Source organism: Cervus canadensis, chromosome X (assembly GCF_019320065.1).
Source record: "Cervus canadensis isolate Bull #8, Minnesota chromosome X, ASM1932006v1, whole genome shotgun sequence".
NCBI classification, from domain to species: Eukaryota; Metazoa; Chordata; class Mammalia; order Artiodactyla; family Cervidae; genus Cervus; species Cervus canadensis.
The window spans coordinates 142,483,693-142,499,426 of NC_057419.1; the positions used below are offsets into that span (position 1 = coordinate 142,483,693).

Genomic DNA, 15,734 nt, shown 5'->3' on the forward strand with positions numbered 1-15,734 from the left:
ACACATTCAATCAGTCACAGCACAATTTTTTTTTTTTTTTGCATTTCAGTTGCCTTTTTACCTTTGTTGAAATAATACAGCATAATATGCTGAAAATGTTGCTGTTTTTCTTCCATCTTCAATATTAAAATGGTTACACAAACGTTTACCGATTTTGATGCTTTTTAAAAAATGCTCACTGATATGACAGCTGTCACCAAAGAATCTAAAAGCATCGTTTTGGGGACTTCCCTGGTGGTACAACGGTTAAGCATCCACCTGCCAATTCAGGGGACACGGGTTCGATCCCTGGTCCGGGAAGATTCCACATGCCACTGAGCAGTTAGGCCCTGGCACCACAAATACAGAACCTGTGTTCTACTGAAGCCCACGAGCCTGTGTCCCACAGCAAGAGAAACCACCGCAGTGGAAACCTCACACACCGCAACTAGAGAGGAACCCCTGCTCACTGCAGCTAAAGAAAGCCCACAAGCAGCAACAAAGACCCAATGCAACCAAAAATAAATAAAGGATAAATCATTTAAAAAAAAAAAAATAAAAGCATCGTTTTGAATGAAGTTAAAGACAACTAAGTGCTACTAGAACCAGCTTAGGGAAAAAAACAAATGAACTTTTTGGCTTATCCCCTATTTGCCCCCGTAATTAGGATGTCTCCATGGTTCTCTTGGTGAATCTTCTTGAGTCCAAAGAGATAGAGCAATAGGGGAGAATGAAAAAGATGAACGGAGAAAAGCCTCGGGCTCCTTCATGGCCAGAGAACTGGTCTCTGCTAGATTCCACAGGCAGTGTCAGCCACCACCTGAGAGGCTACTTGAATCTACCTGGCTTGGGACGAATCCCAGCCACCCTCCACAGAGGACAGCCACAGCCCAACAGATGGACTGAGATTATGCCCTTTGAGGTCCCACCATCAGGAAAGATGGTGCAGGAAAACGGGCCATAAGAGCATAGTCATGCCCAGGTCTCAGGTGAGGGTCCTTGGCTCTGTATAGGAAAGAATCCAAGAGTGAGCCAGAGTAAAGTGAAAGCAGGTTTACAGAGAGAAACATACTCCTTAGCTTCCCTGGTGACTCAGTGGTAAAGAATCCACCTGCCAATGCAGGAAACTCAGGTTCGATCCTTGGATAGGGAAGATCCCCTGGAGGAGGGAATGGCAACACACTCCAGTATTCTTGTCTGGACAATCTCATGGACAGAGGAGCCTGGCGGGCTACAGTCTTTGGGGTTGCAAAACATGGGGCACAACTTGGTGACTAAGCAGCAAACAACACACTCAATAGGCAGAATGTGGGGTGTCTCAGAGGTGACAGTGGTCCTGAAATATAGGTGCTTAGTTTTTAGGGGCTGGGTAGCTTCATAGGCTACCTAGGGGGAGGATTATCCCAACTATTTTGGAGAAGGGGTGGAAACTGACAAGAACTGAGCCATTGCCCTCTTTTTGGCCTTTTATAGTCAGCCTGTGAACTGTCTTGTCACCTGTGGGTGTGTCATTTAGTATGTTAATGCATTACATTGGGGCTCAAGGTCTACTGAAAGTAGAATCTTCTGCCATCTTGGAAGTAATGAGTTTTAACCAGTTTCTGTCATATCCTGCTTTTCTTTTTTTTTCTTTCTTTTTTTTAGTTCTACCACTTTATTGCTACCAACCCATCTCCCTCCACCCTCGTGCACACATGCTCAGTCATGTAATCCCATGGACTTCAGCCAGCCAGGCTCCTCTGTCCATGGACTTTTCCAGGCAAGAATACTGGAGTGGGTTGCCATTTCCTTCTCCAATATCCTGCTTTTTTTAATGGGTGTGTCATTCTTTAAGGATTATGCCTTGGTCCCTTTCTTCCTATCTGGGGAGCATAACCACCACTCATCAAGGGTGGGCCATGCACAGTGACTTAATTCCCAAGAGGACAGGATGAAAACAGGGACATCTCAGCCAGGTGACCGAGGTCAACACTGACAGTGGGAGTCATGTGGAAAGCATGGCGTCCTGCTGGGGTGTGATGAGAACGGCACTTCACTTCCATGGCCCTCCTCTCAATAACCATCACCCTGTCGTCCCGAGACATGAAAACCAGAAAAACTCCATGGAGTCCTCCAGGACCTCCTCCAGGATACCAAAAACGAGGACCGTCACAGCCCAGAGGAACCAAAGAAGGTGGAATGCCAATGCAGTGTGGGATCCTGGGGCAGAAAAAAGACATGAGGAAATATGAATAAGACCGTGGACTGGAACCCTCCCTTTCTTGGCAGGGATCAGGCGTGTGGTCCCGAGTTGCATAACGTACAGAGGCAGAGGGAAAGGGCCCTGGGTCCCTTGGAATCATGTCTTCGGTACTGGCAGTTTCAGGCACCAGGACAAAGGGGGAAAACTGGACCTCAGTGGGTGACAATGTAGAACATTGGTTGATTACTGTAACAACAGGAGCACACAACGGAGAGTGTTAGTAACAGGGGAAGCCGGGGGTGGGGGTGGGAATTCTCACTACTAGCTCCGCTGTTGGTCTATGCCTCTAAAGCTCTTCTGATATAAAGAGAGTTCATTTACAACACAGAAACCAATTTTTAAAATCCTGTTGGGGGAGATCTGTGTGGATGAGCACAGCTGGTGGACCATCGTGCTGTGTGGGCTGGGGAGGGGTAGGTTGCCCACCATCTGCCTCTGCAGGCTTCCAGCCTCTCGGGTGGCCCTCCCCCCAGCCCACCGGGCAGCCTGCACCTCTCTTCCCCTTCCCAGTGGTTGGAAGCACAAAGCCCTTTAAGGTAGACTCCAGTTTTTCCTTTATTCCCAGCTAATTCTAACTCCAAAGCTTCCTGTGCCTGGCAGCCTCCAAAGAGGGGGAGCCCCCAATCTGCCCCCACCCTGTCTCCAGCTGCGAGACCCTCTTGGCATAACCAGTCACCCCAGGGCAGGGTGTCCTCCCACTCAACCCACTACTCCAGGGACCCCAGTTGTGACCAGCACTGGGTCCAATCCCCAGCCCAAATTCCCAGGCCTCCCTGGACAATGGGAGCCCTCCGGGTTGGCCTCCCCTCCCCTTCCTCTTCACCTCCTACCTCTCACCCACAGTCTAACTGTGGCTTCTGCCTGAGGAATGCTTTGCGTCTCACTGTCTCACCGGGGAGGAGTGATTGGGAACCCACCTGGAAGGGCCAACCTTATGGCAGAAAGCAATGAAGAACTAAAGAGCCTCTTGATGAAGGTGAAAGAGGAGAGTGAAAAAGCTGGCTTAAAACTCAACATTCAAAAAACAAAAGACAATGGCATCCGGTCCCATCACTTCATGGGAAATAGATGGGGAAACAATGGAAACAGTGACAGACTTTATTTTGGGGAGCTCCAAAATAAAGATGCAGATGGTGCATCTGCAGATGGTGACTGCAGCCGTGAAATTAAAAGACGCTTGCTCCTTGGAAGAAAAGCTATGACCAACCTAGACAGCATATTAAAAAGCAGAGACATCACTTTGCCGACAAAGGTCCATCTAGTCAAAGCTATGGTTTTTCCAGTAGTCATGTATGGATGTGAAAGTTGGACCATAAAGAAAGCTGAGAGCCAAAGAATTGATGCTTTTGAACTGTGGTGTTGGAGAAGACCCTTGAGAGTCCCTTGGACAGCAAGGAGGTCCAATCAATCAATCTTAAAGGAAAGCAGTCCTGAATATTCATTGGAAGGACTGATGCTGAAGCTGAAGCTCCAATACTTTGGCCACCTGATGTGAAGAACTGACTCACTGGAAAAGACCCTGATGCTGGGAAAGATTGAAGGCAGGAGAAGGGGACAACAGAGGATGAGATGGTTGGATGGCATCACCGACTCAATGGGCATGAGTTTGAGCAGGCTCTGGGAACTGGTGATGGACAGGGAGGCCTGGCATGCTGCAGTCCATGGGGTCGCAAAAAGTCGGACACGACTGAGCGACTGAACTGACTGGAAGGGCCATCAGTACCTGGGCCCAGTGGAGGACAGCCTCCTGGCTTTCAGCTGAGGTTCTGCTGCAGCAGAGGGATGTGCTGGCAAAGCCCTGAGACCCCACCAAGGGTTGGAAACCTCTCTGCCTGTGTTTGAACACTGGAGACCTCCCTGTCCACTGGGACACTCCCACAGGCTGCTTGGGTCCACACACCAGAGAGTAAGTTTCTGTAGTGTAGTGGTCATCACGCTCGCCTAACACGCACCAGAGGACCGGTTCATGAACTCCATGTGTCTCCGAAGGCCAGATCACCTCAGTTGGACGCAGGAGGCCGCGTGGGCGTGCACGTGGACCCCCAGCCTCCTCTCCAGCTTCCTGGGCCAGGTGGCAGCTGAGCTGAACCCTGAAGGACTGGAAGGTGGTAGGCAAGGAAGAGGCACCCTGGGTCATGGCCTGTGGGCCAGCTCCACGAATGTTAGGTGGATCTTTGGTGCAGAGGAAACCACAGGAGAGGACACGTGGGGAGGGCCTGGTCAGATTTGTGCCACCGAGAGAAGCATGGGCCACAGGAGGGGGCCACATGGAGTCCCAGGAAGCGGGAGGTGGTGTCAGGAGCCACTGGAACCAGCCTGTTGCAGCCCCTAAATGTGGACACCCTGGCTCCGAGTGGCTGGAGGTAGTCCCTGAAGGAGCTGGAGCCATTTTCCACAGCCAGCTCACCCTTGAGAGTTCTCTGGGACCCAGTCACCTCCCCCTGAGAAGCCTCTGACCCCACCATGATCGCGACAGGTGACAGCTCCCTCCCGTCCTGCCACTGGCCTTGACATATGTCCCCTGCCCTCCCAGCAAGGTCACAGGGAGTCCCCACTCTTGGCCTTGCTGGGTTCACCCTGTGTCCTCAGAAAGTGCCAGCAGTTCACCACATCCTCCTCCGGCCCTATGATCCCTCTCCCTGCCAACCTCCTCAGAACAAGCAAGTTGTTACATTCTGGAGGCTCCTTGCCCTGGCCAGGACCTCACCATCCCCGAACTTGTCCCAGTAATCACGTCACCCAGGTCCCCGCCACAGCTGACGCCTCCCCTCAGAGGCGTCACCCCACCCGGCCTGCAAGTGGTGCCCTGCCCCTTCCCCTCTGCCCGCTCCACTTAGATCCTCTTTTGCTCTCTCCAACGTGTCTGGGGGTGCCTGCGCTTGATTGGCCTGGTCCTGTCCCTCCTCGGTCCTCACTTGGCAGGCAGGGTGGCCCCTGGCTACCTCAGGACATCTTTGGGTCCAGTACTCCTCATTTGCCTGTCTCCCGAGCAGCTTCGCTCTGAGGCTGGGACAGAGCTCCAGATCGGGGCTTCTGAGGAGTCAGTGGACCCCCGTCACCTCGGGAAGAGGGGGGTTCCCTGAGCCCCAGGCCCCGCCCCCAGCCTGAGCCCTGAGACCCTGCCCGTCTCCCCCAGCGGCCAGTCAAGTCTCCCCCAGCGAGCCCGGGTGGAGATGCTGCCCCTCCTTCACCTAACAGGCTCAAGCTGGCTCGGACCGGAACTGCTTTTCTTCCTAAAGCCGCCCGGAAGGCCGAGGGTTTAGCTTAACGGGATGAGCCATCTGGGGACTGCAGGGTGGCGCGCTCGGGGGAGCCTGGGACTGGGGGCAGGGGGTTGGGGGTGGGCACAGTGCACATCTGCAGCCATGATGGTGACCCCTCCCTACCCCATCCTGGGGCTGCTCTCAGTCCTGGAAAATTCCAAACAGGCGGCTCGAGGGCTGCTGGGGAAGCAGCTGAACAACCTGGGTCCTGCCGATCCCTGGAGAGAGAAAAGCGTGGAGCGGAGGCCTTTGGGGGAGGGTCCGTACACCTGCCAAGCACCAGAGGGCACCCTTACCCTATAGTGCCACAGTCTCCTGCAGGTCGGGCACGCAGAGGGGCCGCAGGAGTCCCTCCCACCGTCCACTTGGGTGAAAAAGTGCGGCCTTGTCCGTCGGCCAGTCAGGCTTCCCTCGGCCTGTTGAGGAAAGTCAACAAGCGCTGTCACTCCGACAGCCGGGACACTGACTGATCAAGGCTGTCTCCCTGGGGCGTGTGGGGGGCCCAAGGGCAGGAGACAGGGTCTCGGCAAAGCCCCTCAGCACCCCTGGAGACAGACACCCGCACCGCCACCACAGCCTTTCTGAGGGGGCTCGTTGGGCCCAGCGCCTCAGCAGGTGGAAGCAGCCTGCACCCCTGAGGTGGTGTCGCGGGACCCGGAAGCTGGAGGCCTTGGTACCCAACCTCGGCTGGGACTCAGAGATGGGCTAGGCTACAAGAAGGAGGTTGGGGCGGGGGCCGCCCCAGGATGTCCGAGAAGGTAGCCGGGCCAGCGGCTGGCCTCGAAGCGGGAAGGGCAAGTGAGGTGGGTGGACGGTGCGCCGGGGCCGCGGGAACCCGGGATCAGGGGCGGCTGGGCCCCGGGAAGGAGGCGCTGGAGGGCGCCCCAGGTAGCGGGCGGCCTCCCGCGGGAGCGGCGTCTCCGGTTCTGGAGAAGGGCGGGAGGAGGTGGGCGGGGTGACGGGGGGGGGAGGGACGGGCGCGCGGAGGGGGAGGGGCGCGGCCCGTCCGCGGGGGGCGGGGCGAGAGTGACGTCACCCTGGAGACGGTTCATAAGCAGCCAGCAGTCCGGCCAAGGAGGAGAGGCGAGATCAGAGCGAGGTGGTGAGTCGCTGAGCCCGCTGCGGCCCGGAGAGCGGCTGAAGCCGCCGCCGCCGCCGCCGCCGCCGCCGGGAAGGAGGGGCGAGCGCCTAGGCCGCCGCCGCCGCGGGAGCCGCAGGCTAGTCCGGCAGCCGCGCCGCGCCGGGCCGGGCCGGAGCAGGGGGGGGCGCGCGGGAGGTGCGGGCCGCAGGCTCCTGCTCCGGCCGCCGCTTGCAGGCAGGGGGCTGCGGATGCCGCCCGCGCCCCCGCTAGGCTGAGCCTCGGGCCGGGCGAGCCACCGCCGCCGCCGCCGCCGCCGCCGCGGGAGCTGCGGGCAGGAGCTTCGGGAGCCGCCGCCGCCGCCCGATCGGGCCCCGCCGCCGCCCGCGAGCCCCCGGGCCCCCGACACACATGAGATTCTTTAGGCTCACTTTCAAGTGCTTCGTGGACTGCTTCTGACCGCGCCGCCCCCGCCGTCCCGCACCCCGCCCGCCTCCCGCCCGCCGCCCCGACCCCTCGGTCCGGCCGTCCTCGGCCCCCGGTGGGCCCGCGCCTTCGAGGCCTTTATCCCCCCCTGCGCCGCTGGCGACCCCGCGCCTGTCCGCCCGCCCGCCCCCGCGGGCCACCGTGCCCCCGGCCATGGCCAACAAGAGCACAGAGAACGGCATCTACAGCGTGTCCGGCGAGGAGAAGAAGGGCCCCCTGATCGCGCCCGGGCCCGATGGAGCCCCGGCCAAGGGCGACGGCCCCGCGGCCCTGGGGGCGCCCGGCAGCCTCCTGGCCGTTCCGCCGCGCGAGACCTGGACGCGCCAGATGGACTTCATCATGTCGTGCGTGGGCTTCGCTGTGGGCCTGGGCAACGTGTGGCGCTTCCCCTACCTGTGCTACAAGAACGGCGGAGGTGAGCGCCGGGCCCCTCCCTGGCCCCACCGGGGCGGCCGGGCGAAGTCCAGGGGGTGGGGAGGCCCCCGGGGCGGCGAGGGAGAGGAGGTCAGGGGGCCGCCCCTCGCCCGCCGTCGCCGCTCGGTGGCCCAGCCGGGCGGCCACCCCCTCCCCGGCCGGTCATGTGCCTGGCAACGTGGGGGGGGAGGGGGCCTGCGAAGGAAGCCTCCAGCTGTGTCCGCCGACCCCCCAGCACCACCACCCGCAAGTGGTTGGCCACCGAGGTGGCCGGGCGAGGCCTCCCGCCTGGGGGGAGGCCTCCAGAGGTGAGGAGCCCTGGCTGCCCCCGCCGATCAGGCACACAAGTGGCACATTGTGCGGCCCCCCACGTGTGCACACACGAACACACACACAATGGGCCACTCTGTCCCTCCCCCTGCCTTCCCCTCCCTTCCCTTCTCTCTCTTCCTCTTGCCTCCCCTCCCCTCCCCTCCCCTCGAGCCTGGGCCTGGAACACTGGGTGCCGGAGCCAGGCTTGGGAAGCCGGCAGCCCGGGCCGCCTGGCGCCATCGCTGGACACACTGCATGCACACCCCATGCCCGCCCGCCCCAGCCCAGCTTAGCAACAGCGATGGGCACGCGTGTGTCCTGTGACTGCAAAGCAGCCCCAGGGGGGTGGTGGGAAAAGCTGCAGAGACAAGGCAGTGGGTGGGAAACTGAGGCCCAGAGCAAAGGCCTTGGCCCAAGGTCACAGCAGGAGGATGCGGAGACCGCAGGCCCAGCCAAGCGGCAGTCAAAGCTTAGGCTTTTGAGTAGTCTGCCTGGTGAGCTGGGGCAAGGATTGGGGACCTGGAGGGGAGGGGTCCCCCACCCCCATCCTGGGTGCTCCTGTCTTGTTGTACCTGCCAGGCTCCCCTAACTTGGTCACTTCGTGTCCTTGCTTAGCAACCCTTTCAGATACCCTGCACTCTGCTCACTGGTGGACAGCTCCACCCACCCACCCTCTTCTTCCTGGGCCTTCAGATGTGCGGGCAAGAGGCTCCCTTCCCTTACCCAAGCCCAGCAGGCCCCCGGGCCTGAGTGCCAACCACAGCCAACAGGCGTGAGCATGCACACTCATTCATGCCCTCACAGTTCCTTCCTCTGCCGCCCAGCAAACTGCGGCTCAAGGGATGGCTTGTATCCACAAGTGTGTGTCTGATGTGCCCGTTAGTTAGCTCACCCTCAGTGAGTAGGGGCCAAAGCCGTACAGGGGAAAGGGGCTCTCAGGAAATGAGAAGGAAGTGGGGCTCTGCTCGATGCCCACCCCCCACCTCCAAGACTGTTCACCTTGGGCCCCTGAGTCAGCGGCCACCCCTTATACTGATTCACTCAGTGGGAAGTTATCATGGCATGGGTGGAGCCTGGAGGTGGGGCTCCACCCACCCCCCAGGGCTTGGGGAGGCCTAGGGCTGTCTTTCCCTGCCTGTGCAGTTCTGGTCAAGTCCCCTGCCTGGCCAAGGGGCAACCCTGTGCAAGTGCCCACCTCCAGCTTTGTCCCCCAGGTGTGTTCCTTATTCCCTACGTTCTGATCGCCCTGATCGGAGGAATCCCTATCTTCTTCTTGGAGATCTCTCTGGGCCAGTTCATGAAGGCCGGCAGCATCAACGTCTGGAATATCTGCCCCCTGTTCAAAGGTGAGCAGCCCTGGCAGCCCCTGTGTGACCCTCGCGGACCTCTGCCTTTCTCCACCCCTGGGACAAAGCTGGTACCCACTACAGAAAGCCTCATCCTGTCTGAGCACCAGGCTTGGCATGTGGCCCCCAAGCTGCAAGGACTTGAAGACCACCTACCTGGGTGACCTTGGCGGGGGCAGAGACTTGATTGGGGGATGGACCTCTGCCCACACCCTGGGCGAGAAAAGCCCTGCCCAGCACCCTTAGGGCTGGAAGGAGGGTGGCTGTGTGTGAGACGCAATGGCAGGAGAAGCCGAAAGGAGCTGACCCTAGGCTGTGGCACAGACTCATGAAGTGATTGGCTGAGGTTGTCCCTGAGAGGGTGACTGTCTCCCACCCTGCCCCAGGTCCCCAGAAAACCCCCCAGCTGCTGAGTATGGGAGGTTGCTGTTGGGAGGGGGGCGGGAAACAGGTGAAGGCTTGCCCTTCCTCCACCCATCATGCTGGCAGTGGGACTCGGGATGACAGGTGTGAGACTAGGGAAACAGGACTTGCCTCTCTGATGCTGGGATGTGTGCTTGTCCGAAGGCTGGGGAGGAAGCAGGGGGCTGGGGGAGGAAGAGGGCCTGATTTTTGGCCACAGATTGAGAGGTCTGTCTGGCATGGGGCACTTATACAAGGAGAGTTGGGGGCTCAGAGGGGTCTGGGTAGACATCAACAGAAGGGTCTGGTTGCACCGAGGGGGATCAAGGTCAGCAGATGCAGGGAGCAGGATGTTAGGGGCCCAGCAGGGACCACTGGCAGTGCCTGGTCAGGAGAGCAATGGGGGGCTGGCCAAGGATGAGCCTGGACAGAGACTCTCCCCTGCTCCCCAGGCCTGGGCTACGCCTCCATGGTGATCGTCTTCTACTGCAACACCTATTACATCATGGTGCTGGCCTGGGGCTTCTATTATCTGGTGAAGTCCTTTACTACCACGCTGCCCTGGGCCACATGTGGCCACACGTGGAACACTCCTGATTGCGTGGAGATCTTCCGCCACGAAGACTGTGCCAATGCCACCATGGCCAACCTCACATGTGACCAGCTTGCCGACCGCCGGTCCCCAGTCATCGAGTTCTGGGAGTGAGTCAAAGTGCCTCGGAGCCAGGCCTAGTCTGTCTTGCCTCCTGCATGTAGCTTGTGTGCGTGCATGTGTGTACGTGCATGCCAGCACAGGTACATGCACATGGGTGTGTCCCAGGCCCCGCCCTGGAGGCATTCGACCAGGGATGCAGAGTAGGCTGTGTCTGACCGCCTGGGGAGGGAAGTGGGAACTGCTGTTGGGCCCACTGGGGATGGCATGACGCTGGGCCGCCTGGGGGTCCAGGCACATAGACTGCAGGGACCCCAGGCTGGGGACTTACACCAGGCCCCCCAGAAGCACCAGTGGGACCAGCTAGACTCAAGAGCTTCCAGAAGAGCAATGCCACACAGGACACCCCCAGTCTCTTGGCCTCTGGCACAACTCTCACGGGCTTTCCCTCTCCAGGAACAAAGTCTTGCGGCTCTCCGGAGGGCTGGAGGTGCCAGGGGCCCTCAACTGGGAGGTGACCCTGTGTCTGCTGACCTGCTGGGTGCTGGTCTACTTCTGTGTCTGGAAGGGGGTCAAGTCAACAGGCAAGGTACAGCTGGGGGAGACCACGGGGTTGGGGCACCACTGCCTGGGCGTGGGGTGCAGCTGCCAGGGACCACTGCTGCCACGGGAGGTGACTGCATCAGGGGTTGTACTTCATTCTGGCCCCTGAGCCCCACCCAGTGGAGGGGGAGAGGCCCCCGCAGTGGCTGCCCCTTCTCTGGGGGTGGGGCATCCCTGTCCCGCCTTCCCATCCTTCCCGTTTCTGATTCTAGCTCCGGTTTAGGGTTCTGGTAAGTTTTAGGGTGCAGGTAGACCCAGTCTACTGCCTGTGTCTGTCCCCTGCTGTGTGGCCTAAAGGACCCCAGCAGGGAGCCTGGACACATAGCTCCCTCGGGGGTCCACTGTCCAGCTGGGGGACCACTGAACATACACAAAATAAGATAGCGTGCTGAACAGGCGGCCCTGCTCAGACAGGAGGCAGATGCCTTTGCTGTTATCTCGCTCTTACCTGTCTCTGGTGGGCTGAGTTCTAATCCCAAGGACCTTGCGAGCACATGACCTAGACTTGGGCCCAGGGAGCATGGGACCTGACCCTGTCTCCCCTCCCTGCAGCTAACCTTGCTTGCTTTGGGGCTGCCAGTACCTCAGCTGAGCACAGCCTCCTTTGAGAGCCATGGCTCTGACTAGAAGGCAGGGTGGGGGGGTGGTTTGAGTGGCCAGTGTTGGGGGGGGGACCATGGCCTTCCCAGCAGGATCCCTCTCTGAGCAGCCCAACCCCCTCCACCCAGATCGTGTATTTCACCGCTACATTCCCCTATGTGGTCCTCGTTGTGCTGCTGGTGCGCGGAGTGCTGCTACCTGGCGCTTTGGATGGCATCATCTACTATCTCAAGCCTGACTGGTCAAAGCTGGCATCCCCTCAGGTGAGGGAGAGTGGAGGGAGGGGACACGGTGGTGGCGGGCGACATGGTGCGGGGGACGGGGGGGGCAGGTACTCCAGCAGGGCTCCCCACACCTCTTCCCTGGCTCACCTCCAGGTATGGATCGACGCAGGGACACAGATCTTCTTCTCTTACGCCATCGGCTTGGGGGCCCTCACCGCCCTGGGCAGCTACAATCGCTTCAACAACAACTGCTACAAGTAGGCACCACAGCCGGCCGCCCCTGCCCTACCCTACCCACCTGTGGGCAGCAGGCAGTCTCCAGAGCCTCCATGTTCCCCGTCCACAGGGACGCCATCATACTCGCCCTCATCAACAGCGGGACCAGCTTCTTTGCAGGCTTCGTGGTGTTCTCCATCCTGGGTTTCATGGCCACAGAACAGGGCGTGCACATCTCCAAGGTAGCAGAATCAGGTAAAGACACCCCCCCCCAAGCCCCAGCCAGGCTTCTGGAACTGCAGCTGGACCACGGATATGAACACACAAATAGCCAACTCGCTTTGTCCCATCAGCATGGGCCAGGAGGAGACCTGGCTGAGCAGCTGGGAGGCACAACTATGCCTCCAGCTCAGGGCCGGAGCCCCAAGCCCCCATCTGTCTCTCTGTAGGGGCCTTGGGGCATGTCCTTGCCTCCATTGCCAGTGTTGCCCAGGGCAAGGGTGGCCTTTTCTGGGTCTGTGGGGACCTGTAACCACAATGGCTGCTGGAATCCAGACCCCAAAGACTGAGCCAGACATCCCTGTTATGGGTGTTGGTCTACCAAGGGCCTGCGGGAACCTACCATCGTGGTCCCTGGCATGGCGCGCACACCAGGGTGGGAATGGCCCAGTGATGCTTTACCACAAGTGGGAAGGCCTCTGTCCACAGGCTACCCTGGCATAGTTCATTACCCTGGTGCTGGAGGGCAGGGTGGGGTGGGAGACAAGATGTGGGTGGGGAGCTCTGGATGTCCACACCCCGCATCTTCCCCCTCAGGGCCTGGCCTGGCTTTCATCGCCTATCCACGGGCCGTCACGCTGATGCCCGTGGCCCCGCTCTGGGCAGCCCTGTTTTTCTTTATGCTGTTGCTGCTTGGTCTCGACAGCCAGGTTTGCAAGGGGTTATAGGCCTACGAGGTGTGTGGTGGGGGGTGGTCATGGGCCTAGGGCACCCCGGGCGCCAGGAGACAGTGGGTAGGCATGGGAGGGGCCTGGCCTGAGTTGCCCCGCCATAGTTTGTAGGTGTCGAAGGCTTCATCACCGGCCTGTTGGACCTCCTCCCGGCCTCCTACTACTTCCGGTTCCAAAGGGAGATCTCCGTGGCCCTCTGCTGCACCCTCTGCTTTGTCATCGACCTCTCCATGGTGACCGATGTGAGTGCGAGTGGGACATGGGCTGCCCACCCCCACCCCGCCTTGCAGGTGGCCAGCTGCTGGCCCCCCTGACCTGGCCCCCTCTGCAGGGCGGGATGTATGTCTTCCAGCTATTTGACTACTACTCGGCCAGCGGCACCACGCTGCTCTGGCAGGCCTTCTGGGAGTGTGTGGTGGTCGCCTGGGTGTACGGTAGGTCGGGGTCAACAGGTGAGCCGGGGCTGGGGCACAGTTGGGGGCGGTGGTGAGGGGTGTCTTGAGCTCTGGCCCTCCCTGCCTCCTGTCTCCCCAGGAGCTGATCGCTTCATGGACGACGTGGCCTGCATGATTGGGTACCGACCTTGCCCCTGGATGAAATGGTGCTGGTCTTTCTTCACCCCACTTGTGTGCATGGTAAGGGAGAAGGCTGGGCAGGGTGCAGGGCACCCAGGGGCCGGCTGGCTGCGTTTGCTGGGGGTGAGTGCCAAGCTTCTCTCACTCGCAGGGCATCTTCATCTTCAACATGGTCTACCACGAGCCGCTGGTCTACAACAACACCTACGTGTACCCATGGTGGGGCGAGGCCGTGGGCTGGGCCTTTGCGCTTTCCTCCATGCTGTGTGTGCCCCTCCACCTCCTGGGCTGCCTCCTCAGGGCCAAGGGGACCATGGCTGAGGTCAGTGCTCCGTGCCCCCCTCCGTCCATGCCCCCCCTTTCTTGGGTGCAGACAGGACCTCCAGGGTGCCTGTCCCACCAGCTGCCAGGAGAGGTGATCAGGGCACCCTCGATGGGGTATAGGTGGAAGAGAAGTGGGCCCTCCAGGGCCTCAGGTCATGTAGACAAGAGACCTGTCCCCAGCCTCTGTTTTTACAGCCCCTCAACCCTCCACTGGCTTCCCTGGTGGCTCAGACGGTAAAGCATTTGCCTGCCATATGGGAGACCCGGGTTGGATCCCTATGTTGGGAAGATCCCCCTGGAGAAGGAAATGGCAACCCACTCCAGTACCCTTGCCTGGAAAAATCCCATGGACAGAGGAGCCTGGTGGGTGACAGTCCATGGGGTTGCAGTCGACTCAGCGACTTCACTCACTCACTCAACCCTCCCCTGAACCCAGTTTCCCTAGTGCAGGTATCCAGCCTGGCCAGCGACCCCAGGAGGGCTGGCCTGGGGCTCCATGTTGGTGGCAGGTGGCGGGAAGTGGCCAGAGGCCCAGGGTGAGCAGGGTCCCCTCCCCAGGCACTCAAGGCGCGCCCCCCCTCTCTCCCACAGCGCTGGCAGCACCTGACGCAGCCCATCTGGGGCCTCCACCACCTGGAATACAGAGCTCAAGACTCGGATGTCAGGGGCCTGACCACCCTGACCCCAGTGTCTGAGAGCAGCAAGGTGGTGGTGGTGGAGAGTGTCATGTGATGGGCCCCCGGCACCAGCTCCCTCTCTTGTAGCCATAGCACCCCTGCTTTAGCCCCCCCCACCCCTCCCAGGGGGCTTGCCTTTCCCTGCCATTCAACAGGGGGGGGTCTGCCTGCCTGGGGTGGGGGGAGGGGAGGAAGCACCAGAGTGCTTATAACTCACTTTTTTTTTCCATTTTTAATAAAACACCAAAAAAAATACCACAACCCACCAAAAATAGATGCCTCCCCCACCCCCATAACCAAGCTGGTGCACACGCTGCTCCCCAGCCCCCCGCTAGTACCCGCTGCAGTCACGTTTCACCTGAGCCCGCTGCTCCCTGCCTGCCTCCAGGTTCTGCCTGACACACCCTTGGGTGGCCCCCACCCCAGAGGTGGCAGTGTGGGGCCCAGGATTGGAGAGCAGAGGGGGAAGGTGGGCACAGCCTCAGAACCAAGGCAGATACTTCAGCTGGGCTAGACCCCTCTCTCCCCATCCCAAATCTAGATGCTTAGAGAGCCAGCCAGCAACGGGACCTTCGGTTCCTGCGCCAATTGCCACCAATATCAATTGTGTGAGCTTGTGTACGAGTGCACGTGTGCGTGAGTACGTAGGGTATAGATCTCTTCTCTCTTAGCAATGGTGAATACCAGGTGTAAGTTGTGCCTGTGGGCAAATGAGGCTTGTATTTTGCACATTTTATAAAAACTTGAGAGATTTCTGCTTGTATATTTCTAAGAGAAACACCCCGATGTCCCTCTCCTTGCCACGCCCCATCCCTTTCAGCCCCTCTTATACCTCTGCCCCCAGCCAAGGAGTGTGAATTTCTAGATCTAATTTTCATAGGCAAAACAGAAGCTTCAAGCTATCAAGTGTGCAGGTCCGTCGCGTGGGTATGCATGTGCAGTCCCCAGCCCCAGACCAGTGGAAAAGTGCAAGGTTGGGGGGAGCCTCACTGGGTGTCCCCACAAGTCAGTGGGGTTGGCTGATGCATCATCATGGGGCCTGGGACTGCCCACCTGGCCTGCTCAGGCTGGCCCGCACCCTGCCCTCTGGGATGGGCACCACTACTGCAGGGACCTGAGGTGGGCACCTGCCTAGGTATGGCTCCCACCTGAGAGCTTCAGGCTGATGCCCTGTCCACGTCTCAAATCCTCCATGTGGCAGGTTCACTGAACCCCGTGTGTCTGTCATGTCCAGTCCCGCGGGGGCCCTTGAGGGGCTTCCTTCACACCCTGACAAGGGCTGGATGGGTGGGGCTGGGGGAGGGCCAGGGTCCAGTGGGGACGCCCTTACTGTGCTAAAAGCCACTGCAAACATAGCAATAAAGACGTCATTTTCCAAAGCTGGCTCCTGC

General features: G+C 59.8%; 1 protein-coding gene and 1 pseudogene across 1 annotated transcript; both read left to right on the forward strand.

Annotated features, from left to right (window-relative positions):
- The first annotated feature begins 2,230 nt into the window (after positions 1–2,230).
- On the forward strand, positions 2,231–2,358 carry LOC122436176 (annotated as a pseudogene).
- Positions 2,359–7,178: 4,820 nt separating this feature from the next.
- Positions 7,179–15,722, forward strand: SLC6A8 (solute carrier family 6 member 8). The gene is made up of 13 exons (XM_043457826.1): positions 7,179–7,463; positions 8,989–9,120; positions 9,975–10,224; positions 10,631–10,763; positions 11,506–11,640; positions 11,755–11,858; positions 11,948–12,072; positions 12,634–12,746; positions 12,872–13,009; positions 13,099–13,201; positions 13,302–13,402; positions 13,494–13,664; positions 14,258–15,722. Exons 1-13 carry the CDS (start codon positions 7,202–7,204, stop codon positions 14,396–14,398), a joined length of 1,908 nt encoding a protein of 635 aa, XP_043313761.1. The 5' UTR covers positions 7,179–7,201; the 3' UTR covers positions 14,399–15,722.
- Positions 15,723–15,734: the final 12 nt, after the last annotated feature.